This window comes from Trichomonas vaginalis, chromosome IV (assembly GCF_026262505.1).
Source record: "Trichomonas vaginalis G3 chromosome IV, whole genome shotgun sequence".
NCBI classification, from domain to species: domain Eukaryota; phylum Parabasalia; order Trichomonadida; family Trichomonadidae; genus Trichomonas; species Trichomonas vaginalis.
In genome coordinates this window covers 33258808-33276583 of record NC_067206.1, presented here as the reverse complement: position 1 = coordinate 33276583, position 17776 = coordinate 33258808, and the positions used below count along the sequence as shown (strand labels likewise).

At 30.1% G+C, this 17776-nt stretch overlaps 7 protein-coding genes and 1 non-coding gene across 8 annotated transcripts, besides 5 other annotated features; 3 read left to right on the top strand and 5 right to left on the bottom strand.

Moving 5' to 3' along the window:
• Nucleotides 1–225: 225 nt before the first annotated feature.
• TVAGG3_0213630 (EcPNP-I-like purine nucleoside phosphorylase domain-containing protein) lies at nt 226–1751 on the bottom strand (the record flags this gene model as incomplete). Its single annotated transcript, XM_001323400.2, has 1 exon — nt 746–1456. One exon carries the CDS (start codon nt 1454–1456, stop codon nt 746–748), a length of 711 nt encoding a protein of 236 aa, XP_001323435.1.
• A 677-nt stretch (nt 1752–2428) lies between these two features.
• Nucleotides 2429–3538, top strand: TVAGG3_0213620 (mRNA (guanine-N7-)-methyltransferase protein; the record flags this gene model as incomplete). The annotated part of the gene is made up of 1 exon (XM_001323401.1): nt 2434–3477. The coding sequence occupies one exon, from the start codon at nt 2434–2436 to the stop codon at nt 3475–3477; it is 1044 nt and encodes a 347-aa protein (XP_001323436.1).
• Nucleotides 3539–3778: 240 nt separating this feature from the next.
• Nucleotides 3779–6094, bottom strand: TVAGG3_0213610 (WD40 repeat-like family; the record flags this gene model as incomplete). The annotated part of the gene is made up of 1 exon (XM_001323402.1): nt 3806–6094. The coding sequence occupies one exon, from the start codon at nt 6092–6094 to the stop codon at nt 3806–3808; it is 2289 nt and encodes a 762-aa protein (XP_001323437.1).
• Nucleotides 6095–6150: 56 nt separating this feature from the next.
• TVAGG3_0213600 lies at nt 6151–6223 on the bottom strand. Its single transcript has one exon. It is a non-coding gene; the product is annotated as a tRNA-Thr (tRNA).
• A 549-nt stretch (nt 6224–6772) lies between these two features.
• On the bottom strand, nt 6773–7505 carry TVAGG3_0213590 (e2F-like (mammalian transcription factor) family; the record flags this gene model as incomplete). Its single annotated transcript, XM_001323403.1, has 1 exon — nt 6822–7397. One exon carries the CDS (start codon nt 7395–7397, stop codon nt 6822–6824), a length of 576 nt encoding a protein of 191 aa, XP_001323438.1.
• Nucleotides 7506–8185: 680 nt separating this feature from the next.
• Nucleotides 8186–9025: a mobile genetic element.
• Nucleotides 8186–9025: a terminal%2Cinverted (terminal inverted repeat of Banshee-A1 transposon ID:TVAGG3_0213580).
• A 576-nt stretch (nt 9026–9601) lies between these two features.
• Nucleotides 9602–10393: a mobile genetic element.
• A 177-nt stretch (nt 10394–10570) lies between these two features.
• Nucleotides 10571–11352: a mobile genetic element.
• Nucleotides 10571–11352: a terminal%2Cinverted (terminal inverted repeat of Banshee-A1 transposon ID:TVAGG3_0213560).
• Nucleotides 11353–13556: 2204 nt separating this feature from the next.
• TVAGG3_0213550 (regulation of choline O-acetyltransferase protein) lies at nt 13557–15425 on the top strand (the record flags this gene model as incomplete). The annotated part of the gene is made up of 1 exon (XM_001323404.1): nt 13557–15425. One exon carries the CDS (start codon nt 13557–13559, stop codon nt 15423–15425), a length of 1869 nt encoding a protein of 622 aa, XP_001323439.1.
• Nucleotides 15426–15668: 243 nt separating this feature from the next.
• Nucleotides 15669–16441, top strand: TVAGG3_0213540 (POZ domain family; the record flags this gene model as incomplete). Its single annotated transcript, XM_001323405.1, has 1 exon — nt 15686–16414. One exon carries the CDS (start codon nt 15686–15688, stop codon nt 16412–16414), a length of 729 nt encoding a protein of 242 aa, XP_001323440.1.
• A 378-nt stretch (nt 16442–16819) lies between these two features.
• On the bottom strand, nt 16820–17583 carry TVAGG3_0213530 (proteasome subunit beta; the record flags this gene model as incomplete). The annotated part of the gene is made up of 1 exon (XM_001323406.2): nt 16931–17581. One exon carries the CDS (start codon nt 17579–17581, stop codon nt 16931–16933), a length of 651 nt encoding a protein of 216 aa, XP_001323441.1.
• Between the last annotated feature and the right edge of the window lie 193 nt (nt 17584–17776).

Genomic DNA, 17776 nt, shown 5'->3' with positions numbered 1-17776 from the left:
TTGTGTTTTTGTCCTCAGACAAAAAAATGATCTTTTCTAGTCGTCAAATTTTCGAGCTAACTTTAATGAAATATCCTTTGTATTCAGGATAAAAGGTTGTTTCAAGTATTCTTATTTGAAAATTTTAAAAAATATCATTTGAAATATTTCATGAATTAGATTTGAAGAGATCTCAACATATAACAATAATCTATTCACATAATTTAATATGATTTTAGAGATTTAATTTTCAAAAAAAATTACATTTTGCAATATTTAATGACAAAATTCTTATGTTTTGCATTAATTTTATTATTTTGCGATTTTTTTTGGAGAAAATAGTCAAGTAATGATAAGGTAGTTAGCATCAAAATTATGCATGTTCACTATGTATATCGTGAATTAACATTTATAAGGAAAAAATTCTAAATATATCCTCAAAAATAGCAACATCTATCATAAATCTACAATCAAAATCATATAAACTAAATTATATTAAGAATAGTGAACTAATGGTTAAAGTATGCACTAAAATAAAAATTAAAATCCATGTATTTACAAATTTATGTCGATTCAAAAGCATAAGCGAATAAAAAATTACATACAACTTAGTTTGAAACAATTTATCCATCATTTTTCTAACATTTATTAATGGTATATTTATTTGAAAACGAACGATCACTAAAAAGGTTAAAAATTAAAAGTAATTCGGTGATAATAGTTTAGATCCGAGGACCAATCATTAGATTGCCCTAATGAAATGTCCTTATAATTTGATTGCTGCTTCAAGTGCGATCTTCATCATGTTTTGGAAGGAGTTCTGGCGTTCTTCGGCTGTTGTTTCTTCATGGTGGAGGATGTGATCTGAAACTGTGCAGATGCAGCCAGCTCTTGCGCCATAAAGGTCAGCAATTGGGAAGAGGCCAGCAGATTCCATTTCAACAGCGAGGAAGTGGAACTTGTTCATGAGCTGTGCGAGTTCGGTTTGTGGATTGTAGAAGAGATCTGTTGAGAATCCCTTACCGACCTTAGCTGGGATGTTGAGTTCCTTAGCAGCATCAACTAAGGCGCAAACAACATCGAAAGATGCTGTGGCTGGATAATCGTGATCCATGAAGCGGATTCTGTTGATCTTGGAGTTTGTACCAGCAGAGGTGAAGATAACGATATCGCGTGTGTGGATGTCCATGTCAATTGCGCCGCATGTACCAACACGGATGATTGTCTTGACCTTGTATGTGGAGTAAAGCTCCTCTGCATAGATGCAGATTGATGGCAAGCCCATACCATGGCCCATGACAGAGATTGGCTTTCCCTTGTATGTGCCGGTGTAGCCTTGAATGCCACGAACATTGTTGACAAGCTTTGGATTTTCAAGATATGTCTCAGCAATGAGCTTAGCGCGGAGTGGATCACCGCACATGAGGACTGTTTCAGCGAAATCGCCAACCTGAGCAGAGTTATGGGGTGTTGCCATGAAAGATGAAGCCAAATTGATTGAATTTTTTTCTTCACAATTGAAAATTTTGGAAAGTTCTGCATTACATGAGATATACAAAATTAAAGTATCGACCTGGTATCTATTCAATATTAATTTGTAAAGTATGCAAAATCGATAGGGGAAGCGGATTCAACCTGAAAAAGACTTTGAATCATCAATCCGTTATATAGAATAATGTTCAGGGCAGGTAAGAGATAAAAAATTCAAAATTGCCAAGAAAAGGTGACAAATGTAAGACATTTTTACAACTTCATATTTCTAGTGATTAAAAATAATATACTACAGATGAAAAAGAATTTATCATAAATTAAATTTCATGAATCTGCTATTTTCCATTTGAATCTTTGTGGATAGTGCGATAAGAACATCTCAATCAATGTGCTCATATGTAAAACATCAATAAACAAATACTTTTATCCAAGAGATCATTGTTATGATATTGTATTATAACTCTTCAATTGTCGAGTTTCCCTTCATTAATTCTCTAACTCTTTTAGCATTATAGAATCCCATATATGCATATATTTTCTTTTGTGAAACAGGTATAATATTTTAACCTATTTTAATCAGTTCCATATTCATTCATTGTAATGCACCTATATGTGACTTAAAATACAATTTACTAGAACCATTAACAATACAATTTGCATCAATTAATGCTCAAAATGATTTTTTAATCCATAAAAGATTATTTTCTACGTAACAATATTATTCATATAGCGGACTTTTATTTTTATCTCATACATGCTTAATTAAGCAATGAAAATATATGAATTAAGTAATATAAAGTAAAATATTTCTCTGATAAAGCAGATCAAGTTAATTTTTTTCAAAGTCTATGTTCACAACACATGGATATTCCCCTAAGAATGCTATTTCTTGCACAAGAGTGCATTATTTCTTTTGAGCAAGTAATATTTGACATGTAAACTTATTCTATTTGTAAACTTCAAATGTCTATAAAGGATTTCATTGTTAATACCGTAGCAGATGGATATAATCTAACCAAAACAACATCACTTAAGGAAAGAGCAGAATCTTCTACATTTCATCTTCGTGAATTTAACAACTGGGTAAAAAGTTGGCTAATTCTCAAATACTGCCCACAGCAAAATGCAAACATTTTAGATCTTGCTTGTGGAAAAGGAGGCGATATACCAAAATACAAATTAAAAAATCCAGCTTTTATCGCATTTGCTGATATATCTGATGAATCTGTTAAAGAGTGTTACAGAAAATACAAACCATTATCAGACAAAATTAAAGCTCAGTTTATTATTGGCGACTCTTTTAACTGCAATCTCAAATCTCTTTTACCAAAAATCACTTTCCATTATTCTTCATGCCAGTTTGCTCTCCATTATGCCTTCAAGTCTCAAGAAATGGCAGAAAAAGCTGTTGCAAACCTAACAGATCAGTTACTTCCCGGCAGATATATTTCAATAACAACAGTCAACGCATGCAGACTCGTCAGATTATTCAGAGAAAGATACGACAGATACCCACCAGGCGATGAAACGAGTGATACGATCTCAAATGATCTCTACCTCGCAAAAAGAAACTTTGATCTCAAAAATATTCCACCATTCGGCGCTGGCTACATTTTCTATTTAAAGAATGCTGTCAATAGCATCGAAGAATACCTTGTTCATCCAAAAGTCTTAATAGATCTTTTCAAAGCCAAGAATTGCGAATTAGTTTACAATAAAGGTTTCCAAGAGTTTTATTACGAGGCTTGCAATTCAAATCCAGAAGCCAAGGATCTATATATTAAGCTTCTCACAAAGAAAACAAAAGATTTCTCTGGAGCTGCTATGACTTACAGCGAATGGGACATTATTTGGCTTTACTCCATATTCGTCTTCGTTAAATCCGGTGATCCAACTGAAATTCCAAAGAATGTTAAAAGGTATCCAAAAGTTTCCAACGAAATGTCATATCTTGATGCAGAAACTGGTGAATCTAAGACAGTTATTGTACCTGACAATCCAATTTAAGACGTTTTGTTAGTATTTTTGTAATTAATTAAAGTTATAAAATTATTTGTTTTACATATACAATATTTACAAGACATTTTTAACCTACTCACATTGCTTAAGATATATTTACATACTTTTTTACATTTGATTATGCTTATGAAAATTCCAAATCTCGAAATTTGGAAATTATCTTTAGTTTTTCGAATATGAATATATATACAAAAACTTAAAATCATTGAAGCTCTATTTATTAATAAATTATCCAATTTTTAAGGAAAATCTCAAAATATTATGTGAAATTTCATACATTTTATTAATTACAAGCATAAAACAAAATAATTAGCTATCATTTATTCAATAACTTTTCAGCTTTCTCGATTAAATCGGTCAAGCCTTGAGGTTTCTCTGGAATTTCCTTTGCAGCAGCAACAAAAACATTTACAGCTCTAAGGAAATCATCAGAAACATCAGTAGAATTCTCCAACAAGAACAATGCTGCAGAAAGAGCAGGAGGAACGCCATCTCCTGCAAAAATCAATTCTAAAACCAAAGATCCTCTATGCAAACATTCTTCATTCGGCTTTTCTTCACATATGAAATGGGGAATTCGCTCAGAAATATTTGCATCTTGATTATTATTTTCTTCAATCTTACATTGGGTAAATTCACAGAACAAATCTGTTGGACGACCAATTATCTTGAACGCTTCTTCCCTGTCTGGTGGCTCCAGCGTTCTTAAAAGGGCTGTTATGATAATTGGCCAATTTTGAGGGAATTTCTTAAGAAAAGGAATTACTTCTCCTATGTTACCTCCTCTACTCGCATTTGCAGCAATTTGCATTAAGATGGTTTGTGAAAAAGGTGACATCGAAATAATTTTGACACTTTTTTCTTCCTCGATCAATTTTTTGTTGAAGAAGTAAGTCAGAACTGGATGAAGTGGTAAAGTGGAACCTGGTTCAATAGTTACTAGCGCGAACAGGTCAGGAATGATTCCGATAGGTATATCTTCACTTTCTTTGATTGTTACGAAATCAAATTCAGGAATTTTCGCTGCAAGCATTTTGAATTCGTTGTGAGCGAAGATTATCTTATTCTTCGAGTCAATGAAGAAGGACATTATGTTTGAGAGGAGTTTTGTTTCCTTTTCGTTTGCATAATAAAGTAAATTAAAATCTTTGGTTAAAACTACACAAGTTGTTGGAGAGACAGGTTCTGCGCATATTATATCTTCTTTTAATACTATTTTTGTCTGATTAAATAGCGCATCTACCATGATTACAGTCTTTCCGTAAGCAACACAAACTGATTCTGAGGAAGCTCTGATGGAAACTGGACATCCATCAAGAGGGAACGTTTTGATGATCTCTAGATTGCGAGTAACTGTTGATTTCGCAAGTAAAAGGACATATTTGACTTCATTTAGTGATAAAGCTGTAATACAAAGAACTTTATCCATGAAATCAACATCTTTTAGTTGGTACCTTCCTTTGATAATAGGTGTATGCCAATTAGCAGTTGCTTTGGCAAATAATGAAAATCCATTTTGGCCAACAACTGCAATTAAGCGACCATCTTCACCGGAAGCACAATTAATGATTGTTCCAACATCTTTTGGATGATGTGATAATGCAATACATCCATTTGTTGAAGATCTTGCTTCAATTATTTTGTCTCCTGTAAAGAGGAGAGGACTTCTATTCATGGGAGATATCAAAAGAGGAATAACAGCGATTCCTGAATTAATTGACGCAAGTAAATATGACGGAGAAGCGCAAATACACCTGGAATTTGCAATATCTCGACTTGTGAGATATCTTAATCGTTGACAACGTGATGACCATGCAATGAAACCTTCATGAGTTGCACCAATTATCGTTTGTCCATCACTGCTGAACGCAAAACTAAAAATCTGAGGACAACCATTGATTTTTTGGTCAAAATTTTTGAAATTTGTAATATGTAGTACTCCAGAAGGAAGATATTGTGCGATATATGGAGATTTTGGAGAAGCAGCAACCAATGAAACTCCAGAAGTATGAATTATGGCTGATTTCAGTTCATATTTGCTATTCGATAGTATGGTTCGATCAATGCTGAATAATTTTGTAGATCCATCTGCACATAAAATAATTCCTTTTCTTGAACTAAGAGAAAGGTGTTTAATTGGCCATTCACAGACTTTAAAACTAATGGATATGCAAAAATTATCAGAATTTACAGATTCTGTTGATATCAGTCGAAAGTTTCCTTGGTTATCCCCTGCAGCAATGAATCCATTGTAGGATGAGATGGATGTAAAGTGTACATTTTCTTTGATCATTATTTGCTTGACATAATTAACACTATATTGTTTACCAATTTCAAAATAAAATATTTTTCCCATTGAACTTAAGCACGCAAAGGATAATTTCCCAATAAATGTTGCTGCGCACAAGATATCATTTTGCAATTGTTGAGTGGTAAAGTTAAATGTCGATTTGATTTCTGGTTCTGAATCATTAAATTTTAGAATCGAAGCAGATTGGGGTGAAAGTAATAGATATGCATTAATGTGATTATTGTAGAGTATGTCAACAGTAACTTCATCATTGATATGCTTCAAAATATGTGAGAAATCTTCTAAAAAAATCATTTCAAAAAAATAATGAGAATAATTGAAATTTTACAAATCGCTATGAAAAAATTTAATGCCCCAGACCGGAGTCGAACCGGCGACCTTGCGCTTACGAGGCACACGCTATAACCACTAGGCTACTAGGGCAATCTGAAAAATATCTAACAAGATTCCTCATAATTAATATTTTCTAATTTTTTGATCGATTTTTACCCATAATGCATTAAATATTCCAAGTTTCAGTGCAGGTTAGAAATATAGCAAAACCATTCGTTTAATCTTATTTTTCTTCGAATTTTTTTTTTCTTTTCATGGATAAACTATTATCTTCTTATTTATTTAGTAATCTATCACATCTTTCTTCAATCCATTATCAATTCACTTGAATGCCTTAATTGTATTTCAACTTTACAATATTATCATAATTTCTTATATAGATCTTCTCTCTAAAAATAATATCCTTTTCTCATCATATTCCAATAAGCAATATGGTTTTCAAAACTGTATTCGATCTAACTTTTTATAAAAGGATGAAAATATTTCCATTTTATCCATAGTATTGATCTGGAAAATATTATCTTCCTTCAGTAAAGTTCAAATTCGACTTTATTGTTTTTGATATTAAACAAATCTTTCCAGGCGATCCTATCAATAAAAAAAGGTAAAACTCACTTAAAAAATCCAAAAAACCCTTGCATTTGTGGGAAAATTCAATACTTTATGTAAATCAAACAATAGAACATTTTTATTCAAGATCTTTATTTTGATATTTTCTATATTCTGTTCTCCTTTCTTCTATTACTTTGGAGCAATAATTCCATGGAACCTGCCTTTTCAAAAGAGCGGGTATTGAGAAGGGATATGTATCTGTCATAGGGAAAATTAGATTGTCGCTAATTTTATATTCTCCTGACTTTTTGGTTTTATCAATAATACCAATAGAGGTTAATACGTGGGTGATTTGATATAATTTACACACAATTGTTTTAAAATGATCTGAGTTTCTTGAAAAATAATTAGATACCTCTTTGATATTAAGTTGCTGATACTGTAAAGCAATAAAACATAATATAAATTGTTGTGTCATAATCTTTAAGTTTATAACATCTTGTTCTGGTAATATCTTTGCGAGCTCTTGTTTTTCAGAATAAACACTATTTTGTTCTACTAAATGTTGAATAAATGTATTAACATTTGATAAACCATTCCAAAGAAAAGTATCGTTATCCATTCTAGTGCAACATCCAATTGCATCAAGTATATTAATTGCGTCATAAAAACGTCGTTTATGGAATCCTAAATATGTCGATAACTTGGTCATTTTAAAAAATTGGGTATTATTCTGATCGCAATACTGAATCAATCTGAGTAGCTGATTCTTAAAATCATGAGAAAAGTGTTTAGGACTTTGCCGGAAAGAAGAAGATTCAAACATCGAAGATTTTTTGATTAGAAAACTACTAAGAAAATATTGAAAACTTTACAAAAAGCTTAAGATAAATATATATCATAATAATAAATAGTAATATAAAATATATTGGATAAATCGAAAAAAAGATTGAATTCATTTACAATAAATTGAAAACTCATGATAATTCTATATTGTAACAAATTATATTTTGAAATATGAGAAAATATCATGAAACATTGAAATAAGAATTGAGAAGTTCTGAAAAGGAACCAAAACGATAGTCAATTCCAATTTGATAATACAAATATTTTTATTTAGTGCAGCAAAGTTACATGATAAAATTGTAAAAGTACGTTATAAAAAGATGCAATTAAATAAATTGAAATTGAAAATGACTTTTTGTCGAAAAATATTTTATGAGAAATTAGAAAAACATTAATATAGTTAATAATTACCAATATCACTAATTCTTATAATATTTGAGAAGAAGTCGATTTTAATATTTCATCAAGATATATGATAGTGGAGTTTTTGAATAAATCATATAGCAAATAATTGAATTGAATTTTTTCAAGTTCAATTATTGAATGTATACACTTGATTATTATTGGTTTAAATATGCATAAAAATACATGTCAAACCTTTTCCTCTTAATTTTAAATTGTATGCTTCATTTAAATCAACAAACGGTTTTTATTGTTATAGACCGAAAATAGATTTTTTCGGTTTTCTCTTCAAATAATTGAAAGAATGATACTATTATAGGTTTATTATATTATATAGCATATAATCATGCTATAGCCGAAAATTATAAGTTTTGAGAAGATTGAATATAACACAAATAAATTTGAATGTAAGTTAAATTGCTTGTTGTTTTTAATAGCTATTTAATGAGAAATCCAATATTGCAAAATTCAAATTGAATGATTGAAAGAACAGAAAAAGTCATTCTTTTCAATTTCGAATTTGTTTCATTGTATTTATAATTATATGGCAAATAAGATATTTAAACTTGATTTTTGAAGGAAAATTCACAAAATTGAATAAATTCAAATAATTTTTATTCAAAAATAAACTAGTTATTTGAGTTTAATACTAATTATCTATTCAAACTACAAAGTTTGTAATTTAAAATATTTTGTGAGATCAGCTTGAATTAATTCAAGGTTCTTTTCAATTAATATTAATGACCATATTACGCATTTTCGAACATTCTAAACCAAATATAAAAATGGGAGACGAATGTTAAATTTGCTAGACATGGGGGAGTTGTCTGCAAAGTTTTAGCTCTTATCTCTAACAAAAAATTAATTTTTAAAAAAATGACCGAATACGTTTCACAGCAGCGAGAAAAAAATAAAAGGCAAGATAGAATTTTCTAGACATAAAGAAGTTGTTTACCGAGTTTTAGCTCTTATCTCTAACAAAAAATTAATTTTTAAAAAAATGACCGAATACGTTTCACAGCGAGAAAAAAATAAAAGGCAAGATAGAATTTTCTAGACATAAAGAAGTTGTCTTCCAAGTGTCAGCTGTTACTTCTTCTCAATACTGATATAAAATAAAAATCTTTATTATTTATTTAACCTTTATTGTTTCATTAAACTTCATTTATTTTATATTATAGTTTTATTCTTTTAGCTACTTGTAAAATAATCTAATTTTATATCATCATTTTACCGGATTATTCTTCAATACATCGATTGTGTATCTAAAATAATATCATTATCCTTATTCTGTTTTTTCCAAAATTCTTTAAATATCTTTTTCGGTTAGATTACTTTATACTTTTTACTTTTATTTTTTAATTTCAAAAAAATTTTGGTGATTGTTCTATTCTGTTACAATGTGCATTATCATATTCTAATGAATTATTCATTACATACATTTAAAAAAACTTGTTAAAAATGAAATTAAAAAATTATGTTTATTATTACGCTGTGAATGTGTCAACAGCGGTCATGCCTGTATCTGTATCCCATATTTGCCACAACCTTTCTGTATCTGCATTTGTGTATTTCGGTTTCAGCTGATACATTTGATTTGGCGTGTAATTTGTTCCGGTTAATGGATTAATTGGGAGATCTTCATGCGGTGTGTTATTATTGTACTCCAAATAAAGGCAGGAATAGCCTGAATGCTTTGCAGCGCTCCAATGGCGGCCAGAATCTCTCAATCTTCCCATTTTGGTAGGGAGAATGAGAGTCTGTATGCCGCCATTGGACGCCCCAAAGATCAAGTAGATCTTGAAAGGCGCCCCTATTTTCTGAACCGTTGTCGGTCCAGAAACAATAAGGGGCGCCAAATTCAATGAAGGCGGAAGCCGCAACGTTCGCTGTCGTCGCTGCCAGCATATCTGGTATTTGTATATACGCTAGGACTTTGCGGCTAAAATCGTCGATTATGCCATAAATATATTGGCCACGAACACCCCTAAAATAATGAACATCTGCGTGCCAGATAAGATTGGGTGAAAGCGCCCAATATCTTACTGCTGTTTCTGGCCCGGCATGCTCTAATCGCGTCTTGGTGAAATGATTTTCTTTGAAGTATCTGCGTACTTCTCTATAAGATACATCAATTTGTTGTAATTTCAAACGTTTCCATTGTTTTGTTTGACCACAGGGAAAGGCCCAGTGGTCATGTATCACAGCAAGAGCTTTGATTTGGTCGTAGGGATTGACCCTACGACCTTTCTTGCCTTTAGGCAATGGGATATTCTGTAAGCTAAATTGATTTTGTAAAAAAGATTTTGAAACATCTAAATATTTGAAATCATTTGATTGAAGGGTTGGGGCGATGGGAACATGGGTGCAAGCTTCTTCCCATGTCATTTTACCTTCTTCAATCTGATTGGAAATACCAATTAGGTAAATTCGATCGACATACCCTTTGTAAGGATTCATTCTAATGAAGTACGTTAACAATCAAAATATTCTATAAGTGTCTAGTATGGAATTCAAAAGAATAAAGAAAATGGTAACGTAAATAAACGTAATACGAAATAATTTATAATTAAAATGAAAAAAAAGAAAAAATAATAAGTAAAGTGACTGGAAATGAAAATGAAAATCAGTGTACAGTTTTATTTTTTTCTCGCTGTGAAACGTATTCGGTCATTTTTTTAAAAATTAATTTTTTGTTAGAGATAAGAGCTAAAACTCGGTAAACAACTTCTTTATGTCTAGAAAATTCTATCTTGCCTTTTATTTTTTTCTCGCTGTGAAACGTATTCGGTCATTTTTTTAAAAATTAATTTTTTGTTAGAGATAAGAGCTAAAACTTTGCAGACAACTCCCCCATGTCTAGCAAATTTAACATTCGTCTCCATTTTTATTATTTTGGTTTAGAATGTTCGAAAATGCGTAATATGGTCATTAATATTAATTGAAAAGAACCTTGAATTAATTCAAGCTGATCTCACAAAATATTTTAAATTACAAACTTTGTAGTTTGAATAGATAATTAGTATTAAACTCAAATAACTAGTTTATTTTTGAATAAAAATTATTTGAATTTATTCAATTTTGTGAATTTTCCTTCAAAAATCAAGTTTAAATATCTTATTTGCCATATAATTATAAATACAATGAAACAAATTCGAAATTGAAAAGAATGACTTTTTCTGTTCTTTCAATCATTCAATTTGAATTTTGCAATATTGGATTTCTCATTAAATAGCTATTAAAAACAACAAGCAATTTAACTTACATTCAAATTTATTTGTGTTATATTCAATCTTCTCAAAACTTATAATTTTCGGCTATAGCATGATTATATGCTATATAATATAATAAACCTATAATAGTATCATTCTTTCAATTATTTGAAGAGAAAACCGAAAAAATCTATTTTCGGTCTATAACAACAAACGGTTTTTATCCTTGTCCATAAATTACTCTAATCCCAATTTTCTATCTCCAAATGTTATTGAACAATTTATCTGTTTTCTCATTTTTACAACAATAATACCGTATATCAACTTTAACAACATATCTCTTTCTTCATTTAAAATTTAATATCATTTCCATTTTATATCATCAATTCAAAGCTTTTAATGTAAATAGAGTATTTTTGATTTATTAAAGTATAAACTCGTTTCAAATATTTTTGGAACAACAAAACTTCTTCTTTCTTCAATCATTCAATTGTACTTTTGTATTACTTTTCAAATTTCAGTTCCTTTATTTTTTTCTATACTGTCATTTAATGTTCTTCTTTTCTTTCTGAATTTCAGTTTAAACACAATCAAAATAAATCATAAACTTCACAAAGCAGCTCCCCTTGCCTTTATAATTCATTTTCAGCACTTAAATATGCTTAATATTTTTTTTTATAATAATCAATTTTATTTTACCATTTTAATTACTTTAAAGACTGCAATTATTAGTCTTATCTTTATTTACCTATGATTTTATTTTCTTCCTTTTTTTTGATCCAAATCTAAAACACTTCTTCATTATTCCTAATTCAAAGCAACTTCGTTTTCATATACTATTCAATTTAGTTTTCATTTTTCACTTAGGTAACTATCTCCAGGTTTTTCTTCTCATATTTCAATTTAAAATACAATATTAGTTATTATTAACAAGAGAAAATGCATATACTTTTTTATTATTTTATTTTTATTTTAAATATCATTGTTTCATTTGTCTTTTAATTTCAACAAATCTCATAGTATGCTCCATTCTCCTTGCTATTATTTCTATAGTTTTTATTATTTTTTTCTATAGAGTTTTCTATTTAAAAAAATAAAGTAGTCTATTTTGTAGTATATTTTTTGTATTCGCTAAAGCCTTGTCGCTTTCTATTAGCTTGACGTTTCACGTTATTCAGCTTCTTTTTCCTCAAATCAGGCTTTTCAGTCAAACAATACAGTCTACTCTAAAAATATAATTTAATAATTAATGATACCAGCTATTTTATGATTTCTAAAAATCTTCTTATTTCGATAATGTGTTAAATCGCATTAAAAATAATCAAATCATAACTGTAGTTGTTATACCAATGCAATTTTGATATTTATATTATTGTTGAAACCATTATTAAAATCCCTCAGAAAATTTTATTATCGTCAAATAAAGACTTGAATTTTCGGATGAAGCAACTGCTAAATCACAATGAAATCAAATTCTTTTAATTGATCAGAATAATTGACCTGTATCTCTCTCAAATTTCTACAGTTGATCTTCTGAAATTTTTAAATATATATTTCAAAGGTTATTCGTTTCTTTTTTATAATTATTTCATACACCTGCCAATATAGAATAGTATATGTGCATATTCTTATTGAAAATATAGCCACATGATGTTTTGCAATTTCTGTCAAGAAAATATAGGTTAGAAAGATTAAATCAAAAGATTTTTCTTATCAGATTCAGCTGAATTTACAAATATTAGAAAACCAAACAAAATTTGAGACTTTAAGTCCAATGATTCTTCAAAATCTTTATTCGTTGCTTTTTTATTTCAAGTAAATCTTTTTTAGTAGTTACAAAGGGTTGGGAAAGTAGGTTCCTGTATATTCCAAGTTTGAAGAAATTACAATAAAATGATACCATTTAATTTCACCTTTCTAAAGATTAAAGTTCTGATTTTTGCGCACTAATTGGAAACAAAGTCGTTGCAAATACAGATGCATAATTTAAGAGTTTTTTTTTTAAAACAATACATTTTTTTATTCGAAATTCAATATTGAGCCTTCAGACAATATTGTCCATTTATGCTATTTTGTTTTTGTTGTACTTAAACTTTTAATTTTATAAATTTACTGAAATATTTTTTTTAAATTTAAAACTTAAGACGTAAAATCATGATGTATAACATTTAATTGGAGAGTTAAATATTCATATCTATTCGTTCACTAATTTCGGTACTTTACCGCAACAATTCTCAAAAAAATTCCTATGGATTTTCCCAAAAAATGATTCGGACCCTAAATCAGATTTTGTATTTTATAGTTTGATAACCGAAAGCCGCTCTCTCAAAATTTCAATAATCACGAATGTGATAATATATCCTAACACGCAAATAATAATTTAACCCAAATCCGATTCAATTTAAATTTGAATGAATTTGACATTTCTGATTATGATCTTGAGTATTTTAAGTGTCAAGCATTCTTTTTTCAAAAATGAATTTGGACCTGATGGAAGAAGACTCACTGAAGAACCAGTTTTTGAACCATCTTATCCAAACGGAACTCGTCAATCACTAGATGAAGAATGGAAAAACATAAGAATCAAGTTAAATTACGATTACATAACAGGAAAAGAAAGAGATTATTATACATGTTATGAAGTTGGACAAGTTATTCCTTTTTCATGGTATAATATAACATGCAAGGAATCTGATCTTATAACAAATAAAAACCTAACAGAGTTTTACAAAACGATCGATAATCTCATCGAATTTACTCAAAAGTTCATTAAAGTCCGTCCAACTCCAAATAAAGATTACGATTACAAATTAACAATCTATATATCATATTTCGAAGTTTTTTCTTCTGTACTTGCACAAGGAGGATATAGTGGTTATGATGAATATCATAGACCTACATCAGGACACATTGAATTCAATAATGCATATGTATCAAATAAAGAATCAAAATTTAATTCAAGTTCAAGTTATTTCATACATGTTGCATTTCATGAATTAACACATGCACTTGGATCATTCCATATAAATTATCATGAACCGAATTCAACAAAGTTATGGGATTATAATCAAACACATTGTAAGATGACAAAATATGGAAAGAATTTCACATTTTTGATTTCACCGAATTCACACAAATTTGCAGTCAAACATTATGGTGTTGAAACATTCGAAGGTGATGATAATGATTGTCCATCCGGCATCGAAATAGAAGATGGCGGTGGTTCAGGAACAATGGGATCACATTTAAAGGCTTCAAAATTCAATTCTGATTTAAATGTAGGAATGACATTGGAAATAGAAGGTTATGATTATGAAAGAATAACAGATGCAACAATAGCAATATTACAAGATACAGGAAATTATATCTGTAATTGGTCAATGGCACAACCACTAGTTTGGGGAAATCCAGAATCCCAAATTGGTGGTAAACCAATCAAAGATTTTGCTATCGGTCCTCCTCAACTTGTTTATCCATTGAGCTATCAGTATCGATCTGATTATATTTATAAGAATGTTGGATTCGATTTCAAACATATAGGAACATCTTTACAGACATTTAAACCAAAAGATTGCCAAAATTCGGATACGAAATATTGCAAAGGAATTAATTTTTATAATCCGTTGAATTGGACTTATGTAGGTAATCAAGAAATTTTTGATTATATGTGGATTAGATTCCCTCAAGTATCGTGCCCAAGAGGAAAAGCAGTTCTGCCTGGATTGAGTTACTATTATTACTATCCAGAAGAGTGCGGAGAATATAAATGTAACAAATATGACAACTTCACATTTTATGTTGTCAACTCAACATGGATTGACAATCAACCATTGAACATCACATGCAACCGAACTACAGTTAATCAGAGTTTCAACTACACTATGCACACAAGCGGCGGTGGTGGATGGGGCACATATAAACGAATAGCATATTGTGTTGATCCAGAGTTATTCTGTCGAACAGTCAAACTATCAGAGATGACATTTGTTCGAGATCCACTTGATCCAGACAGCAAACAGCTTGATGATCCATATGCGAAACCTCATAGTCAAGTTGTCTTAGAACTCACCATTGCATCCATTGTTACAGGCATCACATTCATTGTCATCTTTGTTATTATTGGATTCATCATCTTCTACAAATGTCGTGAAAGCAAAGGCGACTATAGCGGAGACGGAAATGATGATAATCAAGAAACTCGTGATATTGAATCTCCACCTACCAAAGAAAATCAAGATATTGAAAAAGATTCTTCAGAACCAAACTATTTATCTGATTAAATTTTGTTTTTTTGACTAAACGAAAAATTAATGAAAACTTCTTTACCTAACATTCTATCCAGAATTCTTATGAACATGTAATAACTGCTTGTTGGCGTTGTTGATTTTCACTGAGGTATCATTAATCATACTAATAAACAAGCGATATCTATAAGAGATTATTGATAACCACATCATATATTGCATAGAAATGATGTAGTAATGCGTAATAATTTTTAGGCAACTTTTATAAGACGGGTGGGATTTTTTTTCTCATTTTCATGCAACAATTTCCAAGAGGCAAAGCATTTTGTCCAACAGAACTTGTTCCACCAGATTTCACCTTTTGCATCGATGGAAAGAAATATCCTGTTCACAGAGTTGCAGTTGGCTCCCTTTCACCGAGTATGAATAGAGAGTTTCTGAATGATCCCAATTTCTCATCATATACATTCACTAAGCTCAAAGATCCAAACAATTACTTCCAATTAATCAGTAATCTATTTCATGGCCATAAAATTACAATTACTTTACAAAATGCGCCATTTTTGAATGAAATCGCAACAATTCTCGAATTAGAATACTTGCAGAAAGCTACTCTCAATTATATCGTTCAACCAACACCAGAAAACGCCATAGAAATCATGAAATATTATGGTGAATCGAACATCGATAATTCAGCATGTGCAAAAATATTAGCCAATGACTTTGATACTTATTCTCAAAATCCAGAGTTCTTCAAATTACCAATTTGCGCTTTTGAGCAAATCTTTTCAGACGAAAGCTTTGATATATCAGATAACGAATTATTTGATTTCATTGAGAAGCTCATACAACAAAATTCCAAGAGTTATGCCTCTTTATTAAGCTTTGTTCATACAGAATCAATTGATCAAGAGAGAGCTAATAAATTGGCTGACCAGGTTGCTTATGATAATGTTAGCGTAGAGATTATAGATTCAATGCTTTATAGAATTAATCCAGCTCGCAGCAATGGTCCATCCAATTAAAACAAAATAGAATAAATAAAATATTTCGAACATACTTTTATATTAACAACCAAAAATTTTTCTAAAATCATTTTTCTCCTTTCGAGATATAAATTTTTGAATTTTATCTGGGAACTGAGATGAATATACTATTAGTTAATATATGTCACATATGGTATTTCTATGATTTCAACTAATAAGCAGGAAATGAAGTTATTTGATCTGAGATCATTTATTAACTCTGAAATGCACATTTTGAATAACAAATCTTATCCAAATTTGCATGCATTGTGAGTTATATAGTAGTTTGTTATTAGAATAAAAAGATATCAAAATATTTTTCATTGATGAAAGATAAAAGAAGTAAAATTCTACCTGTATAATATTATACAACAGAATTTAGTAGTTTTTGTTAAGGATTAGGGATTATTGTGTTAGGATAATTTTTTTTTATTTTTGAACTAAGAAAAATCAATGGTATTGTATGTAAAATATACGAGATAAAATAAATGAGATATTTAGTTCAGAATTTCTTATTTAACCCTTGACAATATCGTAATTAAATGGTTGTTGAGCTGGACGAACTGTCATTCTCTTAGCTCCATCGGCGTTAATCTGTACAATATTAACAACACCACCTGATGAACCATCACGGATTATAGCACCTGTAACTGCCGCAATTGCAAATTTCGTAGCTTCTTCCATTGTCATATCTTCTCTGTAATTCTGATCTATGTATGCTTGAATGTATGTTGAGCCGCTACCGTTTGAAGCGATCTTCTTTTTAATTGCCATACCAGAAACCTCGATACTGTAAACTTGAGGTCCAGCAGAATCCCAACCGCCAACAATGACACCAGCAGAAAGGTATTGCCTGTATCTAACAATAAGAGATCTGATAACATTAGAAGCAACCAAGATAGTACTATCATCTGTATTTTCTCTGGTAATATTAAGAGCATTAAGATAGTTTTTAACGGCACGGGCTAAAAATTGAGTATCAGCAGCGTTGCCACAGCGAGCAGCGAAGATTTTTGGTTGAATTTCAGTGATTTTATTTGTAGCACGGTTTGGGATAAAACTGCCTGAACTTGTTCTAGAATCTGAGGCCATGACAACACCATCTGTGCACTGAATGGCAAGGAGGGTTGTACCCATTGATTCTTTGGGGAATTGATATTCACTCATTTGACACTTTTTTAAAATGCTCTGTTCGAACAATCATGAGAATGATTTGTTATTTTTATGTGGATTGAAAGAACATATCCTTTGTATAATAATTCCCATATAAACATATTGAATATCTCGTAATTTTATTGACGATATCTAAAAAGTTGGCTATTTTGCTGGTGTTACTTAAAAATTTTATTTTCTTCATGATAA